The sequence below is a fragment of the Mus caroli genome, chromosome 2 (genome assembly GCF_900094665.2).
Source record: "Mus caroli chromosome 2, CAROLI_EIJ_v1.1, whole genome shotgun sequence".
In the NCBI taxonomy this organism is placed as follows: domain Eukaryota; kingdom Metazoa; phylum Chordata; class Mammalia; order Rodentia; family Muridae; genus Mus; species Mus caroli.
Genome location: NC_034571.1, coordinates 48,357,945 through 48,381,640, shown reverse-complemented (window position 1 = coordinate 48,381,640; position 23,696 = coordinate 48,357,945). Strand labels below are relative to the sequence as shown.

At 41.3% G+C, this 23,696-nt stretch overlaps 1 protein-coding gene across 1 annotated transcript in view; it reads right to left on the bottom strand.

Moving 5' to 3' along the window:
* Fmnl2 (formin like 2) overlaps positions 1-23,696 on the bottom strand; it is a 279,533-nt gene that overhangs the window by 68,767 nt on the left and 187,070 nt on the right. The window contains exons 4-6 of the mRNA XM_029484851.1: positions 22,958-23,034; positions 13,748-13,831; positions 10,282-10,434 (exon numbers count right to left, since the gene is read on the bottom strand). Coding sequence (XP_029340711.1) covers positions 10,282-10,434; positions 13,748-13,831; positions 22,958-23,034 — 314 coding nt within the window. The remainder of the gene's footprint in view (positions 1-10,281; positions 10,435-13,747; positions 13,832-22,957; positions 23,035-23,696) is intronic.

Genomic DNA, 23,696 nt, shown 5'->3' with positions numbered 1-23,696 from the left:
TACAGAATACACTGGCATAAATAAATCTTTTTTTTTTTTTTTAAAGAAGGTAAGATAAAATAGGTAAATAAAGTTGTTCTTCAAGATTATTTTCTAGGGCTGGAGAGATGGCTCAGAGGTTAAGAGCACTGACTGCTTCTCTTCCAAAGGTCCTGAGTTCAAATCCCAGCAACTACATGGTGGCTCACAACCATCCGTAATGAGATCTGACGCCCTCTTCTGGAGTGTCTGAAGACAGCTACAGTGTACTTACATATATAATAAATAAATCTTTAAAAAAAGACTATTTTCTAATATTTATGAAAGAGCATGCGCACACAGAGTATACCCACGGAAGCTGAAAGAGCTTATCAGACCTTCTGGAGCTGTAGCCATAGGCAGTTGTGAGCTACCTGACATGGACCCTGGGGATCAAACTCTGATCCTCTGTAAGAATAACAAGTGCTCTTAACCACAAAGGAATCTCTCCAGCCCCAATACGTTATTTTTAAATACAACTCTAGTTCAGAAACTAATCATGAAAAGAATTAAAAATTTGAAGCAATTACAAGTGACATGAAAAGAAAGGCAAATAAATAATAAGTGTTACCAGTTCAGATTTAAAACAGCCCTGTTATAGTCCTTTGTACCAAGACACTTTTATTTGTGATTTTTATCTCTATTTTTAGATTTCACCTACCATGAACAGGCATCACTCCTTCAACAGGAGGAAAAAAAGAAATACGTTTAAAAATTCATTTAGGTGGCCTATATTTAAATCTATCTAGGTATGAAGAGCATGCCCTGTTCTTTCAGAACACCCAAATTCAGTCCTAGCATCCTTCTCTAGAGGCTCACAACCACCTACTAAGCCAGCTCCAGAGACATTGATGTTCTCTTCTGGCCTCCTCAGGTAACTGCAAACACACACACACACACACACACACACACACACACAAAGTAAAATTTACCAACCAGAGACTGAGAAGACCCCAAGCACCCTCCATGTCACCTGGCCTTTGTATACAGATGCACAGCTGGTCATGATCCACCCTGATGGGGCAGACTCATGTGCAGATTTCTGGGAAGAGAACAGACTACATAGTATCTAAACAAAGAGGCAAGCTTCGTTAGAAACCTCAGCTTTAATCCTGGTACTGAAATATTGACCTGAGTGTCAATAGAGTGCAACAGAGTGACTAAGAGTTTACCCAGAGATAATTGATTAATTCCGAGAAACTGCCAAGTGTATGAGTTACACCGATCCACTTAGAAATAAAATATCACAATGGTAATCTGACACCAATTAAATTTTCAAACAGCATCAGGCACAGTGGTACATACACAATCTCAGCATTCAGGAGAGGCAAGAGGATGGTGATTTCAAAGCCAGCTTTGGTTTCATAGCAAGACCCTACCTCATTTTAAAAATTAAAGGGAGGGGATAGGGAAGAGAGAAACAGTGGCTAACTTATAAGGAACCACTCAGAGCAATCAAATAGTACGTGTGATACCTTGTTTTCATGTCCATGCATGTAAACGGAATTCAGTACTCTCTTTGGAAAGACAGATAAGGTAACCTATCTCTGGGTGCAAGCCATAGCCTTACAAGCTGAGCTACCATCTTTACCAGCAGTGTTGATCTTATCTCACCCATTAGAAATAAACCTCACAGGCCTGGTGGTGGTGGCGCATGCCTTTAATCCCAGCGCTTGGGAGGCAGAGGCAGGTGGATTTCTGAGTTCGAGGCCAGCCTGGTCTACAGAGTGAGTTCCAGGCCAGCCAGGGCTATACAGAGAACCCTTGTCTCAGAAAAATAAATAAATAAATAAAATAGAAATAAATCTCACACAGACTGAGTTTAGAGATTAAGTGGACAGCTGGGTAGGAGGCCTGAGTGATACTGTGGTATACGACTATCTGTAGCTTGGTAATTATGTTACAGAATACATACAGTGAAACTGACTGTTAAAGTACTTTGCTCCTGAGGGTACCATGAAACTTCATTAAAACTCACTCATTGTTAAAAGGCCCCCAACCAAATGAGGCATCAGATTTGCCAAGGTCTCCACAGACAGCCAGGTAAATGAGCTTTCTACGGACCTGTACCATGAGATATGCAATCCCAGATGCTGCCAACAGTAAATGGTGCATTTGCCCCTCGATGACATTGGAAGTCAGATTCTATGTCAAGTTGTTACACTGGGGCCCCCTTCTTCCCACTATACAACCTCAGCTTAAGAAAAACAACAGAAGGAAGGAGGAGAAGTTAAAGTGAAAAGGCTCTCCTGTACTATTCTGCCCTGATCTAGAGACTGTCAGGCTGCAGGTTTCACTCATATTGAAGAGCCGTAGTGGGAGAAGGGATGGAGTCATGGGAGGCTGGCAGGGTAAAATGGCGCATCACTTCTCCACAAATGTTCCATGACAGAACTCCACAGATCACCTCAAGATTTCACTTAACTTCAGGCATTCTGAAAGGCTTTATGCTCTCAATTTTTGCCTTTACTGGTGGGAGTATTGTGCAACAGGCATTTGGAGACCACTGTCTGTCTGTCTGTCTATGCTGAAGTATAAACAAGCGTTCAGGATGTGGGACTAGAATGAGGTCCTGAGAAGTACAAACTGGAGAGAAATTACTAAACACTAGTAAAGGTTTAGAACACTAAAGGAAAGAACAAGGAATGAGAACAAGGAATGGATCACAAGGTTGACATCTACTGCCACCATGACAGCTTTTGGGTCACAAGATGACCATCTGCAAAACAAGAGTAGCCCAGAAGCAGAACAATTTGGTTGCTTTCCTTAGAACTCCTGTTTATGAGAAAACACGAGGTCTAGAGATAACTCTCTGGGGAAAACAGCATCACATTTCGCATGCATCACTTCCAAGGACTGCTTTGCTAGCTTCTCAAGCACTGAACAAAAACTGTAGATGCTACACTAGCATTAAAGATGAGACTCCATTTGGGGAGAGACACCAATGAGAGTTCACAGACAAACCTATGCAAATACAGATTATTAGAAAACTGACAATGTCAAAACTAAACAGAAGGTGGGCGTGGGACTTGGACACATAATCAGAGCAGATGGAAGGTAGAAGCAGAAGAATGGGGAATTTGGTACCACTCTGGGCTACATGAAATCCTGTCTCTTAACAAAACAACACATACATCACAAATTGGGCAGGCTATATAGCTCAGCGGGTGGTGGTAGGGGGTGCTTGCTACACAAGCCTGAAAACTTAAGCTTGACTCGCCAGAACTCAAGTAACAATAAAAGGAAAGAATATCAAAAAGTTGTCCTCTGGCCTTCATACACACATCAAACATGCACACAATAATGCCTTTTACAATGTATTCCTGACACTCGCATCAATTTTACGCATATCACACCAAGCATCAGTAGTTACATGTGTGTGAGAAGTTCCACAGCAATGCTAAAATGCGTAGAAGACATGAAAACTAACTGGCATTTGCAAAAATGCTCGGCAAGACCATGTATTTGCAGGATGTAACTTGTTCAGTTCTACAGTGATACCCTCCACCAGCACCACCTACTTCATTCATAAAAATGAAGCTGCAAAGAGACACACAGCAAACACCTCAACCTGCACAGCTGGTCCTCACAGTTGGTAACATACACATTCTTCAGCTAGCCGTAGTTAATAAGCTTGAGAACAAGTAACATGTCTACAACAACCCTAAGAGTAGAAGAGAAAGCCTCCACTCTAGAGCCAAAGATAGATGACACTGTATTTGCTCAGAAACTTGTGTTTTACAAAGCCCAAACACTTAGCAAACAGGAAGAATCTAGCCACTGTTCACCCAGTAATGTCTATATCCTTCTTGTTTTGTTTTGTCTTTTAAGATTTATTTATTTTATGTTTATGAGTACACTGTCGCTGTCTCCAGAAACACCAGAAGAGGGCATCAGATCCCATTGCAGATGGTTGTGAGTCACCATGTGGTTGCTGGGAATTGAATTCAGAATCTCTGGAAGAGCAGCCAGTGCTCTTAACAATGAGCCATCCCTCCAGTCCTTCAGCTAAGTCTTAACCCATCTATCGTTGCAACAGGACACATTTATTTATATACTTGTAAAGTTATTCCAGGGTTGCTCAGTGAGTTCAGGGCTCTGGGTTTGGTCTCCAGCACACATATGTAAAAATTAGTTGGTATGTTGTGTACAAACAAACTCTGTCTTTACTCTGAGCTTCCATTGTCTAATGACTGAATACAAAACAGAAGAATGTTGAAAGAACCACACTGTCCCAATACCTCAAGAAAGTTAAAAAAAAAAAAAAAGTTCTATGTAGCGTCATTGCTAACAATTTTGATACTCTTAAATTCAGATCCTATAAGCCAAAGAGAGGGGAAGGGGTACATAATTTTTCTATTGCAAAAGGACATTCAGACTTAGCTATCAAACAGGTACCTATTAAGTGTGGGAACTGGAACCATCAGGGAAGCTGAAGGAAGGTTCAACCCCACAGGAATGCAGTCCCCCCTCTAGGATGGCAGATCACATCATTTGGCAGGACTAGCCTAACAACCATTCCCAGGTTTATGCTAACAGCATTTTAATCAAAATTTGGGGGTTTTGGTTTCCTCTTTTACCCTTTAGACATGACGTCACTTGGGCATTTTTTTTTCTAAATCAATTAAACATAAAATATATGATGCCTAAAAGCTGAGCCAAATACTTTGCTAACGGGCCCCACAGCCAAAAGAAACAAAGCTGAGAGTTATAGAAAGACAGTTCAAAGTATAGAAAAGGGAGGTAGGAGAAGAGAGAAGTCAGAGACAATGAGGGAGGAGAGAGGGAGAGATGAAATGCTGATTCTTTTAATAAGGACTATAGTGATCAGTGTGTTTTATATTTCCACTGGGAGAGCCAAGCAACAGCTGGAACTGCTTTTCAATGTGAGTAAAAGGAAGGTGTCAGCTCAGGATATGTCTCTGATCACCTGCAATTTCTGACTTTCTGTCCTGTTTCCTTTGAAGGCATTTGCTATGGACAGTAGGCTTAGCAGCACACAGCCCCATGAGGAAATATCCAAGAAAACCAGCTAACTCTTGTCATACTTTGACACTGAGGTCAAAGTATGTCCATTTATCCTAAATTTTTCATAAGCTTTCAATAAATCACCAATGGCAAGCACAGCCTAGCCTCAAAATACAACATGAATTCTAGAATACTCTTGCAGACTGATCGATTTATTGTGCCCTAAATGGGCCATTCAGCACAGCAGTGAGAGGATGGGCACTTTCTCAATTCATTTACAGTGTTATCATTTTCTTTTTTTTTTTTTAGATTTATTTATTTATTATATGTAAGTACACTGAAGCTGTCTTCAGACACTCCAGAAGAGGGAGTCAGATCTTGTTACAGATGGTTGTGAGCCACCATGTGGTTGCTGGGATTTGAACTCCGGACCTTCGGAAGAGCAGTCGGGTGCTCTTACCCACTGAGCCATCTCACCAGCCCCGTGTTATCATTTTCTAAATCAGGTGACAAAATTTGTGGCCTTCTGCCATCTCATTTGCTGACAGATAAAAGTCATGGTTTGAAAAGAGTATTTTTTTTAATTGATAAATGATATTCTAGGCCAACAGTAGGTCAAGTTGTATTAGAGGGACAATTTTCAACAAATGGTAACAAGGAGAAGAAACAAAAACAGAATAAAGTTCAGTTGACAACTCAAAACCATAACATCAGAACAATGGTCCATAATTTGGGTGGGGAGGGGGCAGGGGAAGGAGGATCAGGCAAGAGGAGAATGAGAACCTCAGAGGAGATTCTCGCCTACTCTAAGAGGAAAACAGAGCAACTGAGTGCAAACTCTTTGAGGTTTGTTTTGTTCTTTGGATTTATTCGTGTGTGTGTGTGTGTGTGTGTGTGTGTGTGTGTGTGTATGTGCGCACGCACACACGCACTCACTCGCACACATGATAGAGAAATGGATACAGAGACAGAGACAGAAAGACACAGAGAGAAACCAACACTTATAGTTGAAGCTAAAAATGTGGCAATTCCCCTACAACAAATTCTAGTTGAAAGTAAAATGCCACTTGGTGAAACCTAAAAGAGAACCTTAAGGAGTATAACTCTCAAATAACCTTGTTTTATGAGCAAAATGGCTGGGAGTTGCAGCTACCATGCACTTATTTCCAAGTAGTATGAAATACCCAAGTGTATGCTGAGGGTCTCCCCTGGCTCGTGTGGCTGTAGTATGACAAACTGTCTGAGAAGGATTGTGAAACCCTCTGTGGGCACTGATAGGCAAACAGGGCACTTACGGGAAGTAAAAAAGAAATTCCATATGAAGGAAGAGGCAGGAACCCTTTCTTCTCCATTGATCTCAGGCAGAGAGGTTTAACCCTTAGAGATAAGAATGGTGTCATTGCCAACAGCCCCTGTACAGAGTCAACCACAGGAAGCTCTCAGCACAGTGCCCGGCACATTGGCCATTGGCTCATTTAATAAAAGCTTTTGCCTGAGCAAAAGTCATGGTGCATATGTCTATGTTTTACATTCCTTCCTTGAACAACATGAGGAATGGGATGCCTGGGTCAGAAGTGTAAACCGTAAGCCTGAACTCGGCTCTTTACTGAACCCATGGAAATAGGTATATAATCTGTCAGGTCACAGTGTGTGTGTGTGTGTGTGTGTGTGTGTGTGTGTGTGTGTGTGTGTGTGNGAGAGAGAGAGAGAGAGAGAGAGAGAGAGAGAGAGAGAGAGAGAGAGAGAGAGAAATGCTGTCCCACAGAAACAGCAGCTAAAGGGGAAACAGTGACATCTCATTTAGGCAGAATATTCATTTCAGAAGAGCTGCTGATTAGTGGTTAATATCCTAAGAGCAATGTGGACCACACTCATCCACGTGAGAAGGTCAGCCAAGCTGGTCTCCACAACATTTCCACCTTTGAAATCTCCTTCCTCTCTCTACACTAGAACTCCCTCTGCCACACCACAGGGCTTGTCCCTGAAAGGACAGAGTACTCCTCCTCCTTTCCCAAGCATGCCTGGTCCTTGATGCAGGGTTCTGCTTGCCCATGCCTTTTCACCTTTCATCAGGGTAGCGTGGTCTTTTCTTTACCCTGAAAGCCAACTCCATCCATCACCAACAGACCCAGTTTAAACTTGACCCTTCTTCCAGGTCCACATTAGTTCTCCACTCAGTTCCTTAAAAACTCAAAATATTTATTCTGTCACTACCCTGTCTAATTCAAGCCTAACAGCATTAATCTTGACTGTCTTAGAATTATTTTTTCTTGGATCCCAAATACCACAGCCTTGGTCCTTAAGACATGAGGTACACAGATGTGCAGAGACGATCAGTAGCCACATTGGCGGAATCAGTCTCAACTGGAACTGGAGACAGGCCATATTCTGGAGAAAGCACAGCCAGATTTCTGCTTCACTGACACCAACACTTCTGTGGCCAAGCTTCAGATATATGATGAGTCAGAACCCAGGCACAGACACAATTCAGGTATGTGCTGCGTCATATGGTGTTTGACAATGAATATGAAATAGTTTTAAAATATCAAGTTGAAATCCAAAAAAAAAAAACTTGGGCTAGCATCAGGATTTTGTTCAGAGACCTTGTATTTAATAATGGAATGTTTATTTTTTTCTTTAATCAAGCTTTATTTATGAGAAGTGTTAAAATTTGCTGAAATCACATTTTTTTCAAGTTACACCAATACCTTTTGACAAGGGATAATGGTAAGAGGTATAGATCTATATTATTATCTAGAGATGCGGCAGAGGCAAGTTTTATATCATAATATGTTTGGGATAAAGATATTTATTCATTAAGCAAAACCATCAGAATAAAACATCTCCAGAAAATACCATAATACTTTCATAAGAAGTTTGGTATTAATAAAAATGCACTCTCCTACAAAAAATCCAATTCTCATGATGAGGAGCTATAATATGGTAACACAATACATCCATATACAAAGCAACCGGGTGAGGCAAAGGTTACCACATTATAACATGGAGGATGGTCATAAGACCAGGCCACCACGCACTGTCCGCTCCCTTGGGTGTTTTCTACAGTGACTTACGAGGTGTTCCGGGTAGAAGCCTCATCATCAGTGTGTAAACAGAAGCTGCTCCAGAGGCAGCAGAAGGACAAGCAGCTTGCCTGGCATTGGAGCTGAAGAGAACTGGGCAGGGAAGCCAGCCTGGTGGTGATGTAAGAGGTGGAAGAAACAGGAACGAGAGACAGTGGGACAAGAAAGGACAAAGCAGAGAAGACAATCAGAAATGAGATGGCAGAATGAGAGAGAAAGCAATAAAATGAAAACCATAGATTTAAGGAGTGTTGAGAGCACAGGAAGACAGGGAAGAGGAAGAGGAAGAAAGAAAAATATGAACAATCCTTGGGTATATGAAGAGCAACATGGACCATGCAGCTGTGCTCCAACTGCTATTGACTCGTAACAGATAAACTACTATGGATGTGCATTCTTTAGAACCAATAATTATGAATGAATAAGTAAACGGCATTCAAGTAGCTACCATGTTGACTCTCTGATGAAATTCAAGTGCCCCCTTCTCTGGGCTTTCAAGCTGTTGAAACACAACACAGAAGAAGTGACGGCGGCTTCCTAGTCATCTTTGAGCATGCCTGCCAGGAAGGTCAACTAACCTCCACGTCTCTCTAAACACCAGTCCCATTGTGCCGACCATGATATTTTTTGTGTCACTTTCTAATTAAAAATGTAGCTAGGCAAGGTCTACCCTGAGCCAACTATTAAGCAGTTCAGGCTAGTTCTGATGTCCCTGAGTCCTGCCTTCCAAGGTCCAGAGCGTGATTTAGAAAAGTTAAACTATGTTAGACAGCTGACCAACATACACCTCCAAAGTAAACAAATGTAAAAAATTAATTGAATTGCACTTCTCAAATTAAATCTTTATGTAATTATAGTCAAATATTAGAAAGCATTTTTCTTTGAGTATCAGGATGCTTATGGAACTTGTAAACCAGAACATAACTTTCTCTGCCCACATATGAAACTGACACATATGAGCAGGTTACATAGCCACTGGCCCACTGACAAACACCGAGAGGTGAGTTAGAACACTGTTCTTTTATTTCTGAATCAATTTATCCTAAATTCATCAAAAATTTTAGCATTTGCTCAACAAGGAAATCGGAACGGTTTATTGGAGACATCATAGTCACGCATCAAATTCATCAGCAGAACTGATGTTCATTACAGAGAAGGACATTTTCTTAAACGTCCCACATGACTAAAGCCCAAGTCAAAGAAGTAAAAGGTCATAAAAGCACAGCCAATTGGGAAATGTCTGGAAGCCACAGGCTCATGGGCTCCAACCTGACACGTGCACTCTGTGACCCAAACCCACAGTGATCTGAAACACTTATACGACATTGCCTTGCCAGGTCATGTCAGAAACACAGGAGAAGGTTTTAGTAAGTCACAGAAAGTGAACAGCACTTGGGAATGAAGATCTTTACCACACCAGTCTGTATTCAAGTCATGGGTCTGAGAACCCTTCAACAACTTGATTATTGGTATGACTTTCATCTTTATTAGCAGGAGTGTTAACTTCCTCACAGATGAGCGCTAAGTACAGTGCTTCAAAGTTATAAAAGCTATTTCTCCACCTAGTGAGTGATCACAGGTCTGAATGAACAACACGAGATTGCACACAGCAGTGGTACAGGTGGTCAGTGCAGATCCTCCCGCAGCATCCTACCATTTCAACAGGAGCTGTAAGATGCAATCATTAGTAGAAGATGTCAGGTTGACACGAAGCATACCTGACCAAAGGAACATGGCTAGTAGCCCTTCATTATAAAAATATGCCTTCTTAACACTGTGACATACAAGCATAACCACACCCTACACAGCACACACCTGAGCTACCTGTGGAAAGAGAGGGCAGCACAAACAGATGAGGAGCTACAGGGGCTCCTTAAAAGCTCATAGTGTAACGTGTAGCCTCGGCCCTGAAAGCGGTTTTGGGGTCACTTTGTCCACATCCATGGGAACTTACCTGCCAGAGACTACTTCAGTGTGTTAATTGGCACACGCTCCTTACCTTCTATGCTGAATCACAAGATGGCGTTTCTAAGAAGGATTACATAAAGTGAGAGAATAGAACCAAGGGAGCAGGCCATGAACACCTACTAAACTGTTGGTTAGATTCACCGGAGAAGAAAGGGCCATGTTGGAAAGACACACGGATGTCCACTCAAGATGAGAAGAGGAGAGATGATCCTGCCATGCCAAAGCATCTGATTAAGGCACTTACCGAAGTGCAGAATGTCTTCCAGAGCGGGACACACTGTTGCCCACAGGTGAGGGCAGGTTGTTCCCTCTGTGCAGGTCCTCGATGGACCTGCTCCAGGGCTTTGATTTGTCCACCGTACTCTCCACGGTACTTTCCACACTTTCAAAGTCAAAACTAAAACAAAAAAGGAATGCTACTCAAAACCGAGACACTAACTTCCAGACACAGACGTGGACAAACACAACCTGCTATTCCTTCACCGCATCCTTCACCAGAACACGAGACGCATAACAAGGAAACGCATAACAATTTCTGTGGTCTCAGTGTTAGTTTTGAAAATGTGAGGATTACAAACACTGGGTCTGGCAAAAGAATCATTAGCAACAAACAGCTAACATTGGGTCACTGTATATTGCTTGCATCTTCCTTGCTGGCTTACCAATTACTGGGCTGCCATGCTGGAAGAGAGAAAGAGCTCTCACAGCTGTCTTCATTTTGCTTTAACAAGCAGATATGTTAGGCTTATACTAATTCATTCCTACCCATCAGTTTTTTTCACTGAGCGTTTTCTCCTAGTGTGTTAGCAAGTCCTTTTCCAACCATATGTGATGCATTAGCAGTGCAGCTATGGACTGACTTTGATTTTGGACTCGATTCTCAATGTGGTGCTCTTTAAAGTGAGACTGTTGTTCCTCTGACATTTTTTTGAGGTTATTACTCATGTTAACCATGTTGGAATAAGTGGCCAGTGGAGTTGCTTATTCTCTCGTAGCCTTAGGAACCAAGTCTTTAAACAAGCAGGCCTTTGTATCCCATGCATTTCCTCCCTCACACAGTTAGTTGATCTGCTTTCTCCTAAGAACACTGCAGTGTTTCTAGCCTCAGTTCTGACCGATCAGACACCAGAACAATGAGACAGCAGCTACACGTTAATATTCTCTAAAAGACTACAAATGAGCTGGAAGAGAAAGTACTGTGAGCTGGAAATCATGCTTAGAAAGCATGGCTGCCAGAAAAAAAAAAAAAAACATCATCAGAACGGCCACCTAAAGACTAGGGGATATGATCTAGTTTTGAAGGTTAGTCACAAATCAGGGACAGGCGCGCAGAGTCGGGGCTCTGTGGCATGTGGGGCTGATCCCAGACTTTTGTGTTGTAATAAGATTGAAGAGGAGAAAGGAAGAATAGGGTAGTCTAAGAAAACCTGAGGTAGTAAAATAGAAGGCTATCACTGAGATGGAGCAGACTTCAAGGAGCATATGATGAGCTCTCGTGGTGTGGACATGTCACACGCCCCTCAGCAAAGTTCACTCGACAGTCCTCTCACCCCTCCCTATGTGCCTGGGACCAAAATGCAAGAAACACACACTTTAGTGAACTGGTGGACGCTTCTATTTCAGACAGACTCAAAGCCAGTTGTCTCTCATTCCATGGATTGGGGAAATCACTAATACCAGGGAACACTGAGAATTTTCAAAATAAAGACAAATTATATAACATCATCTAATAAGGCAAAACAAAACTAAAATCAATACACAAGTGTATTGTGCTAACGTCCTCAAACAAAGCCAAAGGTTCAAGTGCAGCTAACACAGAATCCCTGCACAGTACCACAGACCTGTCCCTACTAGTCCAACAGGAGGCCATATTTGAGAAAATCTGGCTTCCAAGCCCTCTTCTCAAGTAAGTAAAGGATTCATTAAATATAACAAATAATTTCTTAGTCTTCCTTAAATGATATAAATATGTATTTAGATTTTAAACTTCATAAGAGGACATATTTTGTCATAATATATGATTTGTCATGGAGATTATAAGATTATAAGAAGTAACAGAAATAGATGAGAAATATCCTTTTGATATAATTCCTAGTGTTTATAGCATATTCCATCTCAGGAAACAATTTTTTATACTATTATCAGAGGTATCAAGATAGAAATCTATTGTATCAGATTTGGTTAATCACCATGAAACTAAGAAAAGAATAATTGTAGTTTCTTCTTCACAAGCACTGAAAAGGGGTGGAAATCAGAGAAAAATACCCAGCCAGGGATTCAGACTCCTTGGAGGGAGTAAATATTGGAAACAAGTTGTTACTATTAAAAAGAAGAATGGAGGGGCTGGAGAGAAGAATGGGGTTAAAGAGAAGTATCTGATGCTCTTGCAGAGGACCTAGGTTTGGTTCCTAGCACCCACATGACAAATCACAAATGTCTGTAACTCCAGCTGCAAAATATCCAATGCCCTCTTCTATGCAATGGTCATATAGAGGGAGTACACTTGCATGTATGTAGTCAAATATCCACATATATAAAATCAAACTAACTAAGTCTGCCTTTGAAAAAAAAGACTGGATACATTCACAAAGTAAAGAAGCAGAGGCAGGAAGATTACCACAAGTTTAAAGCTAGCCTTGTATATACATCCTGAGAGCCTCTCTTTAAAACAAAACAAAAAACAAAAAACCCAGAAAAAAAACAAAACAAAACAAAACAAATAGCTCTTGGGCTGAAGCATCTGTCTGAAGCATCTCTCTTGTCTAATTAAAAACACAGCATCAATACTGCCTCGCCCTGCAAACGTAAGACTATCTGTAGATTTTGGACTCTTTCCTGATTAAAGGATAAATGTTGAAAGGAGAATGTCTCTGTCTACTCTACACTGTGTAGTCCTGTTATAAATCATCCCAGAAGTCATGAACATGGAGAGTGAGGTGGAATAACATGGCTCTGCATCTTTTTAATCTTTTCCTTCGAGGCTCCAGTACTATTCCTGCATGGGGCAGAAAACCAAAGCCTGCAAGTCTAAGACAGTAAAAGGGGAACACCAGTCTTCCCTCCTCTGGGGCCACTAAGCTGGTGTCTAATGCTGCATCCTTATCTGCTCATTTGCCAACACACACACAAATGCACCTTTATCACTTCCCTCTCACTGCCGAGATAAACACATGATAAGGGAAGGCTTTACACCCCAGCTATATTACAGGGTCGGGTGTGCGCCAGTGGTACAATATGGGTCCAGCATGCACCAATACCTGCTTCAATCCCCAGAACACTGACATTTAATAAAAAGTGAAAGGACACTCTTTTTTTTTTTTTTTTTTTTTTTTTGCTATCTCTTTTGTTTACTCAGTAACAAATCACCTACCACCCTTGTGTTCTACCACACAGAGTCACGTGACCCAAGCCCTCCAGAAAGTCTTCTGCATTATAGCTATAGCTCAGCGGCAAAGCCGAGTCCTAGGCTTGATCCCTAGCGTAAGACAAAGGTCTTAAAGGTGAATTTTACTTGCCTGGTTTAATTCTGCCTTGAAGGCATTTATAATGCTAATTATGTGGCTGGTTTGAGCTACAAAATCAGAGATAAATCTCTGTAAGCGCCACACACCCTCCTTGTGGGTTTCTGCCTTCAGTGAGGTATGGAATTTTACCACCAGGCTACACCTCACCCTGTGAAAGTGACATGCAAGCCAGCTATGTTTACTTACGTGACTGCATACTGTGCAAAAGACAAATACTCCACAAGAACATCAAGGCCTTTGTTTTCTTCATTCAAAAACTCTCTGACCCATCTGGAGAAAGAAAGGAAAAAAACATTGGTGACATTGATCAAGGGTCTATAGAAAGGTCACAGTGGACAGTATTCATTTTTTCTCTTGAAACATCTAAAGTCTGAAAGGAAATACAGAAGAAGACTGACTATTTTGCAGGAAGCAGTCACTTCTGGATAGGATATGAAAACCATAGATTATGCCAAGCAGTGGTAATGCACACTTTTAGTCATGGCACTCAGGAAGCAATGGCAAGAGGATCTCTGAGTTCAAGACCAGCTTGGTCTACATAATGAGTTCCAGGACATCCAAGGCTACACAAAGAAATCTGCCAGAGAGAGAGAGAGAGAGAGAGAGAGAGAGAGAGAGAGAGAGAGANAGAGAGAGAGAGAGAGAGAGAGAGAGAGAGAGAGAGAGAGAGAGAGAGAGAGAGAGAACACCATAGGTCACTACATGAAACAAAAAAGAGGAAAAAAGCACTCACATGTCAGCCTTGAATTTGACTGTCTGAAGACTTACGACAACCAATTTTAAAGAGGTTTCTAAGAAAAGGAATATGTCTAAATGTACTTTTCAACCATAAATGATCTCTAGCCTTGTTGTTGAAAGAGCCAAGACTAGACAGGGAATGAGGCAGCCTGGGAACACACTGCCATAGCCACTGTGATCCAGGCATGACTCCAAATCCATGCTCAATCCTTCTTGGCATACCCAGCCGGAGAAACCACGAAACCACCAAAGAGAGAGGCCAATCTTACGGACTTCTGGAAATTCAATAGGGATAATGACTTGCTTAATTTTTTCCATGAGTATGAAAACCTTGAAAAGACTGCAGGTACCGCAGACCATCAGCGGGACTAACACATGACAAATACCTTTAAGGATTATTCTTAAACCTTTTTATAGCTTGCATTTGAGTGTTCTCTAACAGTTCATCAAAAAGACACACACATCTATACCTGCTGTACAGAGTGACTCCAAGAAACAAGTGAACTGGCATGTTTAAGGCCTGGGGAAAAAAATTCTCTCACCTAATTTTATATGGGCCTTCCCACCTATTCTTCATCAGAGACTGCGCAAATATCAGAGATTGTGCAGATATTAGGAACTGTGTGCATGTCAGGGACTGTGAGGATATCAGGGACTGTGCAGATATCAGAAGAAGCCATCACTCAGTGTGAAACTCCAACAACTAATAGGTTTAAAGCATGGCTGAAACAACTATGACCACACACGGGCACACAGTACAACCCAAAATGGTTGTGTCCCTCTGGGAACACTGTGAAAAGGCTGCCTGGCTATGGATGGCCAGAGCTACTGTGGAAGCCGTGCTTGCTTAGCTAGGATAAGTAACAGCAGCAGAGCAATGGTTCCAAGTGTCTAAGGAAGGACAGTGTCTGGAGAGGCTTGTGGCACAAGAAGAACCTAGGAGACTCCAGCTCCCTTGTTTGTTTGTTTGTTTGTTTGTTTGTATGTATGTATGTATGCACGTTTGATTGGTTTCTTTTCTGCTCTTTACTTTTTCTCCTGGCCCTTCTTGATGATGCAGATTCAAGTACACAGGAAGTATCAGGAGTCAGGAAGGTAGGAAACCAGACACCCTGACTTATACTCTTCCAAGTACGTCAGTCAGCTACCACAAAGGATGTACATTTACCCATAGCTGTGTGCAAACATAACATTTAAGAGGAGCCTAGAGTGGCAACACATTGGCAAAGAAACCCCATCTGTTGAGTCTCACAAAGCAGCTTTGTTAGTAGACCTAAACACAGCTCACAGGACTGTCGTCTGGTGGAGAGAGAAGTTTCCAGAACAAACACACACATGATCTCACCACCTCTACTTATAGATACTTTATTTAATCCCCCCCTATGCAACAAAGTCTCCAGGGACACTGAAATTTTTTAAATGATAGGAGCTTAGAAACAGTGAGGACAAGATATTTCATATAACTGGCAGGGGGGCTTGGGAATGCCAGCACTCCTGTGCTACTATGTCATCAGGACCCTAAGTTCCCTCCTCTTCGATTCTCCACTGCTCTGCCCCAGTGCTCTGACTGAACAAGGCAAAAAACATTCCACAGAGATGCGTGTCATTTTAACATGAAAAAGAACCACTAAAATCCAGGGTGTTTTGTTTTGTCTTTTTCAGGGCAGGCTCAGTTTCACATATTCCATTTACTTGCTTATTTACGTGGGTGTCTGGGAAAAAGAGCCATTGAAGTTCCTTCTGCAGACACCTCCACAAAGAGCACAGATGTCCCAGGACATCATGAATACCTGCTACCATACACCACTGGCACCACCACACCTGCACAAGGAGGAAATTTGACCTCAACAAAGCAGGAAATAGCCAAGGGCAGCAGGCCTATAAATCCTTTGATTCAATGTGATCATGTGCGTGGTAGACTCTGATGTAAGAACAAGCTAAATTTGCTTCTTTCCTTCAACATCCCAATTGATGTATGAGCAAAAAGGACCAGAAAGATCATTTGCAAAGTGAGACAGAAACCCACAGCTTATGTCCTAACGTAGCATGAGTTGCCCCTGGTTTAATGTCACAGAATGGATTCCGATCCTAACGTGTAGGATCCTCCTTGGGTATTTAATGTCACTCCGATAAGCCTAAGCGATTTAGGAAAGACTGAGACATCACCACTGATCAGTTTGCCTCATGATGTTCACTTAGCTAAGTGACTCCACAGTAAGGGTATGGATTATGAGAAAGGTCAGACCTCTCTCTTTCCCATCAGAAGGAGTTGTTACCTCTTCTGACTGGGAAATTCTGCATGGGGGAAGAACAGTCCAGAGTGATCATCAAAAAAAAAAAAAAACCTAGAAGAGGAAGGAAAGAAAATAGGTAGACAGTCAAAGGGCAGATGTTAACTCAATGTCTTAAATCTCAGGGATTCGAAGAAATATGGGGACCAGAGACTTGGCTCAATAGGTAAAGACCCTGCCTCCAAGTCTAACAACCTGAGTTCAATCCCTGGTACCCAACACAATAGAACAAAGAACCAACTGCTTTCCACAAGCTGTCTTCTGATTTCCATACATGCCCTTTTTCCCACAACATTAGTAAACTGAAATAAGGGGGAGGGCAGCTACATACTTTACGCTGTAATTTATGTATCTGATCATACACTGAGCCTGGCACATCTGTAGAGCTTCATTCTCCTCCCCGAGCATGTCCTATGCTGTTTTATATGTTGCCAATAGGCAAACAGTTTCAAATTGAGTGATTATAGGTTTTGGAAAACAGAATTATTTCTGACTCTGACAGCATGTATTACTTCCTGAGTGCCTTGCAAATTCAAATGTGATTACCATATGTTGTAAATTTGAATTTAGGCAAATTCTAAATCAGACACTTGGAAGCTTAGAGAGACAGGGATAATGAGAAAAGGTTGGGGGGTGAGGGGGAGCTGTAGCCAAAGAAGGGCTTTCCGTGCAAACACAAATAAATCAGTACTGAAGTTTAGGCTGCTCACAGCCTGATTTCAAAGTTTTGCTCCCCCTGCCCCCCAAAATCTTAAGGCCAAATTTCTTCACACAGAAAATTATCTTAAAAGCCCCTACTAGTGTACAACTTCCAAGGTCAAGCAAATGGTGAGATGTACAAAAGAGAGAGACAAGTGTTACTCCCATTGCCAGGCTCCTGTAGAGAAAACTCTAATTGTCAGCTGAACAGCTGAAATGAAAGTTGCTGAAAAACTAGGGGGACAAAAGAAAGGTCAGCATCTCCCAGAGCCCACCTTGGTCACCCACCCACACGACTGCACCTTGCCCTGCAGCAGCCCAGTTCTCAAAGCGGAGCCATCACTGCTAGGAGTCCTAAAGGTCTCTCAGCGTATCTCTTGGGGTTAATCAGTTTCCTAAAAAGTATTAAGACTTGATACATGCAAAGCCTTGGGTTTAAACTACCAGCACTTTCAAGACAAAAACACTAAGTAAAAATAAATAAATAAAACAATTAACTAACGCAGTGACCCTGACACACTATGTCTCCTTTGCGGTGAACAAGACTGGGTAATACCACTGAGACCACATGGATCTGTTTATCACATTGTATACTCTATGCAATGCTGGGGCAAAAGCATTCCTGCCGAAGAACGACCTCAATCAAGTGACTCATTAAAGCTGGATGGTGAGTACACATCTTTCTGTTTGTTTACGACAAAAATCAGAAGCCACATGAGAACCATCTGCTCCCCACCCATGCATCTGGACAGATTTGTGAGGGGCAAGGAAAGAGATATTTTTTCATGGACTGCCAGTGCACTGGCAAATGACTTACAAACTGTGATGATACCTTTCTCGGGGCATTGAAAGTCAGCCCCTCACAAATGAATGAAGTCAGCCTGGTGCCTTGGGGAAAACAGTATCGGTCACTAGTGATACATTTTCGGCTTAAACAAAATGAAGAATTTAGGAAACCTGTGTTTGCCCTAGTTTCATAGCTTTATGATAAATAAAAGTGTAGGAGTGCCACTCCTGATGGCAGTGGTAATTATTAACCAAAATGATTTTCAAAAAAAAAAAAATTATATCTGGGAAGTGGTGGCCCACACTTAATTCCAGCACTCAGAGGCAGAGGCAGGTGAATCTCTGTGATTTCAAAGCCAGCCTGGTCTCCAGAGTAGCAAGTTCCAAAACTATACAGAGAAACCCTGTCCCAAACAACAACAACAACACATTACAGAATGACATGTTTCAGCACTGGAAAGAGCAGAGTACCTCAGGGAGCCTGCTTTCCAAAGGATCATTTGAAAACTCATATTACAGGAGCCATTGGTTCAGCCAGGGCATGACACAGTGAGACAGAATTTAACAGAACACACTACAGTGTTAGCACTGTTAGACACTGTCACTCAGAGGATTTTAAGGTGCTATCAGAAGAATCTCTACAGCAATCTGAAAAGGCCACTTAAGAACTCAAATTTTCCAAATGTTCTTCATCTGCGCCAAACAAAAATAAATATCAAAACAAGCTGAACGTGGTGTCAGGAACACCCAGCTGCCTTCTATTGCAAAGATATGAAAGAAGACTCTCAAGTATTTTCATAAGGAAATAAAAAGCTATTCTTTACAGAGAATGTTTGTTACTTTGTTAAAGAGTTACATTTCGCAAAATGTTACATGTGCTAATATTCATGTTTATCTATGAAAAGTTTGCCACTAAGTATGACATATTAAGTGAACTTAAAATCTGTCATAGTTGCTAGCATGGTAAACATTACAGGACTCGATTCATAATAAGCAACAATAGTTTACTGAAGTTCACAACAATTAGCTAGAATAAAGGAGTCCAGAATATCAAAATATTTGGGAACTATTACTATGGATAATAGGCTTTAGATGCAGACAGACCCTGGTTCAAGTCTCAATGCTTCTTACCAGCATGGGGTGGAATAAAACTAGCACCCGACCTTCAGTTTTCCCATATACATAACAATGGCTCCGGGTACTGAGCAACACCACAAACATTTTTATGTGCAACAATGCAATCAACATGTCTAACACATGACAAAATCACTATGACTTGGAGGATTTCCAACACACATGTACATAGGCACACACGCACACATTTGAGTAAATCTTAGAAGAGTGTTGACCATTCTCTTTCCTCTTTGACCAGGTCCAGCTCCAGCCAGCACTGACCCACAGAAAAACCCTGACAGTATAGGAGAAGAGGCCTTCACTAAGCACTTCCTGGCTGCCTTCTCTTTTCTACATACTTCCCTTCCCATGAGCCCTGGGAAATTTGCTACATCCTTCTGCCTGTTGTCTCAAGCACCTACAAGGGAAGTGTACATCTTTTAGAATGTCTGTGACCTTGCATTCAGACTAAAAAGTAACTTCCTATCATTATAGGCAGTGGTATTAAAAGAAATCACGTGGGCTGGAGAGATGGCTCAGTGGTTAAGAGCACAGACTGCTCTTCCGAAGTTCCTGAGTTCAAATCCCAGCAACCACATGGTGGCTCACAACCATCCTTAATGAGATCTGATGCCCTCTTCTGGTGCATCTGAAGACAGCTACAGTGTACTTAGATATAATAATAAATAAATCTTAAAAAAAAAAAAAGAAAAGAAAAGAAAGGAAATTGCAAACATGGCAGTTCCATGGAATGAAGCTAGCTAACCGCTCCGCCTCGTCCTCACCAGCACAGTAATCACCCAGACATCTGACACACCTTGGCTTCTGACGCACAATCGTATTGCTTGTCAGTGCGATGTAAGGGTACTCAGTTCTCTTCAAGAATATTTCAAGTAATTTCAGGGGTTTGGATAAGTCACAATCTAATACTTCTCCAATGCTATAGCTTTTAACAGTAGGGAATGGAATTATTCCTAGCCAAAGTCTTATTTCAACATCCCTCAAAAAAATTAATTTTCTTTCTCAAAAGACTGCTCCATTTATAGAGTTTTAGGCTTATGTGAAAGTCAGAACAAACCCTTCACTTGACAGAGCTGCAGATGAGACTGTTACCTCAGCAAAGCCCACTCTCTACTTTAACCTTGAAACCTAAGCATGTGCCAAGAATCATTTTTTTTTCAAGACAAATGGATTGTAAGTATAATTTTGGCTTTTAATTTCTGGAAATCATGATCTCCTAAGCATCCAGGTCACTTTGGGTAAACGAGACCACATTCTACACATGGACTTCTTTAGAACGATGCTATAAACTGCTGTTGAATCATTTCTAGATAAGTCTCCTCAGCGAGTTTAAGAAGCAATAGCTGTTAGATGTTGAATCCTGTGCATCAGATCCAGGACTTCATTCCTGTGAGTTAAGCATTGCTACTCTCTTTTCATAGGTCAGAGGCTACTTCAGCACACATAGTAGGAGCAGAGAGCCTATGTAATTTAAATTTATCAAAGGTCAAATTAACAGAAGGGGCCATGGCAAAGGCCTGCACCTAGACCTCTTCATCAGACAAATAGGTGCCCAATTATCTTTCTATTATCTTATCCAGAGCATGTGCGTGCATGCCCGAGTGCACACACAGACAGGAAGACATGCATGCACGCGCGCGCGCGCACACACACGCACACACACACACACACACACACACACACACACTCACAACCAGACTCATGGATCGTAGCAAAGAGTCGTCATGGTGGCCATTGATAATTTTCATCAATTAGTGGTTCTTCAGAATTTGTTCCTGTCAAATGAGGTCAAGACACTAAGTTGAGAGAATGAAGAGATAGGTTCAACTTTTAATCTTCAACATAAATAGGTTCAAATTTTAATCTTCAAATTTTCCTTCAGTGTGAACTTGTACAGGAATTGATTCAAATAGACAATGCATCCCATGAATTCCTCCACATCTATAGCCATTTTCCCAGGAGTTTCATATAAATAGCAGGCAAGGGAGAATCGCAGCTGGTGAGGATGGAAGGTGGAGGCATCTTCACACATGCCCACTGTAACGTAACAAGTCACTCCAACTGTTCACAGACCGCACAGGCTCTTCCAGTCCTCCAACTCTGTATTAGACATGATCATCATGCTTTAGAATTTGATAGTCAATTTCAGATTATCTCAGCAATGCCTGGAGATCTGCTGTAAATCATTCCACTACTTGTAGTTGAGAACTGCGCAGGCTCGGAGCTGGGCCATTCCAAATGGAATGTAGGTCCTCATTGATCAATAGCAGAAGCTATTTAGTTTTCTAAATTCAGGCATCCAATTGAAGTAAACAACCACCACCTTTATCATGAAACAGAGAAGCTTCGCTCCTTTGAGCCCAAAGCCCCAAAGGCCTTAACTCTTTCAGAAAGGTCTGCTAGGAAGAACAATTCGGGAAAAGATCAGAGTGATTTTGAGCCAAAGCACTGGCCTTACTGTTGTGGACTTCCTGCAGTTGACACGACCATCTTTGAGCCTCCATTCTTTTAGTCTTGAAAATGAGAGATTAGATAATTTTTTTCCCAGTCTGAAAATCATGATTTCATGATTTGTTTTTTCTATCATCCATTTTTGGAGAGAACAAGAATCAGTGAATTTTATGGATAGTTGGTTTTCGATGGGCATTCTACCTCAAGTCTCCCCACCCCACGTGGCCCTGCACAATCATTTCCATACCTAAATAAAACTCTGAAATAAATGGCTTTTATCAATCAGTCTAAAGTAGAAGTAAATTACTATTCATGTTATACATCTATTTTACAGAATACTCAGTTCAACTATAGTATAATACTGACATATAATTCCAGTTCAACATTTCTGCAGAAAATGTCAGAGGAGAACACTGGGAAGGATAGTGAAGCCTACAGTCTTCAGTCTTCTCTCATGGTAAACTCACAAAGCCAAAATCCAGAAACTATAACTTACCCAATGTCTTTGCTCGTGTCTATATTCCTAATACTTCAGAGACTAACAGTACGATTGTTCAGAGTCTGAAGCCAGCCCGGCTATATAGTGAATTCGAGGCTAAGCACAGAAAGACTTGTCTACAAAGGAAAAGTGGTACCTTCTGAAGAACCAAAGGTGTAAAACAAGTTATCTGGTATCATACAGCCTTGGAGATAAACCATCTAACAGTAAGGTTCTATGTATTATGCTATCCCAGGGATGGGATAATATAATGAAGTTGCATGAAAGGAACTCTCAGAAGTGTTTAGTGGAGTGATTCCATGAACTCCATCCTCCCTATACGGAATACTTCACAGTCTCAAGTGTTTAACATGAAAGAAAGAGACACAAGAAGGTCTCAAATGCAAAGAAGTAGGGTTAGACCACACCACTCCGGTTCCCATTCTTTTGTGAATGGAAAGAAATTAAAGAAAAGAAAAGCCTCTGAAGACTGAGCCAGTTCAAGGATCTCAGTTTACATCCATTCTTGAGTGTTCTTCAGCAGCCAGAGCACTGCCATATAGACACGAAGCACTTGTCATGAGCTGTCTGTACTTACTTCATCCAAACAAGTAAACACAGAATTGCTATAAATCGCCACGTCAAGGGCTCCCCAGTCTGCTTCTACTGACTCTCACAGTCCGTGATCAGGGGACTAAGGAAGACTCCCCTCAGATAATCCTTGGTCCTTCAGTAAATATAGAAGCTCAGTTCTTAGGTACGATTCAGTCACTTTCTAAAATAAAATTTAGTGCTAACATGTTACAGGAGCATACTCACCCAATGTGGTTGGTTCTTAATGAAATTTCCAGTTCTCTTAGCACTTGTGTAGATTCTTGAACACGCCTTCTGAATTTCTATAATGCAACAAAATATGACCTTAGTACCTGGTGCTACTGCAATTTATAATAAATTTAATGCAATATGAAAATACACTTTATGCTAATGTATATTTACCATATTTCCTTTCTTTGATTGAAAAGCATACAAATCTTGGTTATGAAATATAACTTAGAAGAAAGGACAAGGAGAATTACTTACTTTATGTAATATCCTAAAGGAGATTATTTCCCCTACCCACAAATACTATAATAATGACCATTATGCCTATTGTTTAGGAAAAGCACCTCCAGTTTTAACGATACATCAGCATGACTACAGACATAAGACACACGCATACCTATGGCAATGTACTGCAATGAAATAGTAAATGGTAAAAACAATAAAAAGAAGATGTGGCTGGGATGATGTAGTACATAGGAAACCAAACATGATTTCAAGAGTGCTCTTGCCCATGGAGTCACTTATGAACTCAGCCATGAAGCTCAACAGAGTTCTGGTGGCCAGGGTTCTCATTAGAGGCTGATCTCACTGGCACACTGCCCCACTCAGGCAACAATTCCAGACTCCAGCAAAAAATCAGGTCTTCAGCATAAACTGCTGTTTTCATAAATTATTGAGGCACAGAAAGCTTTTATGGAGAATACAAACGAACTCTTAATGGCCAACTTTGTAAGTA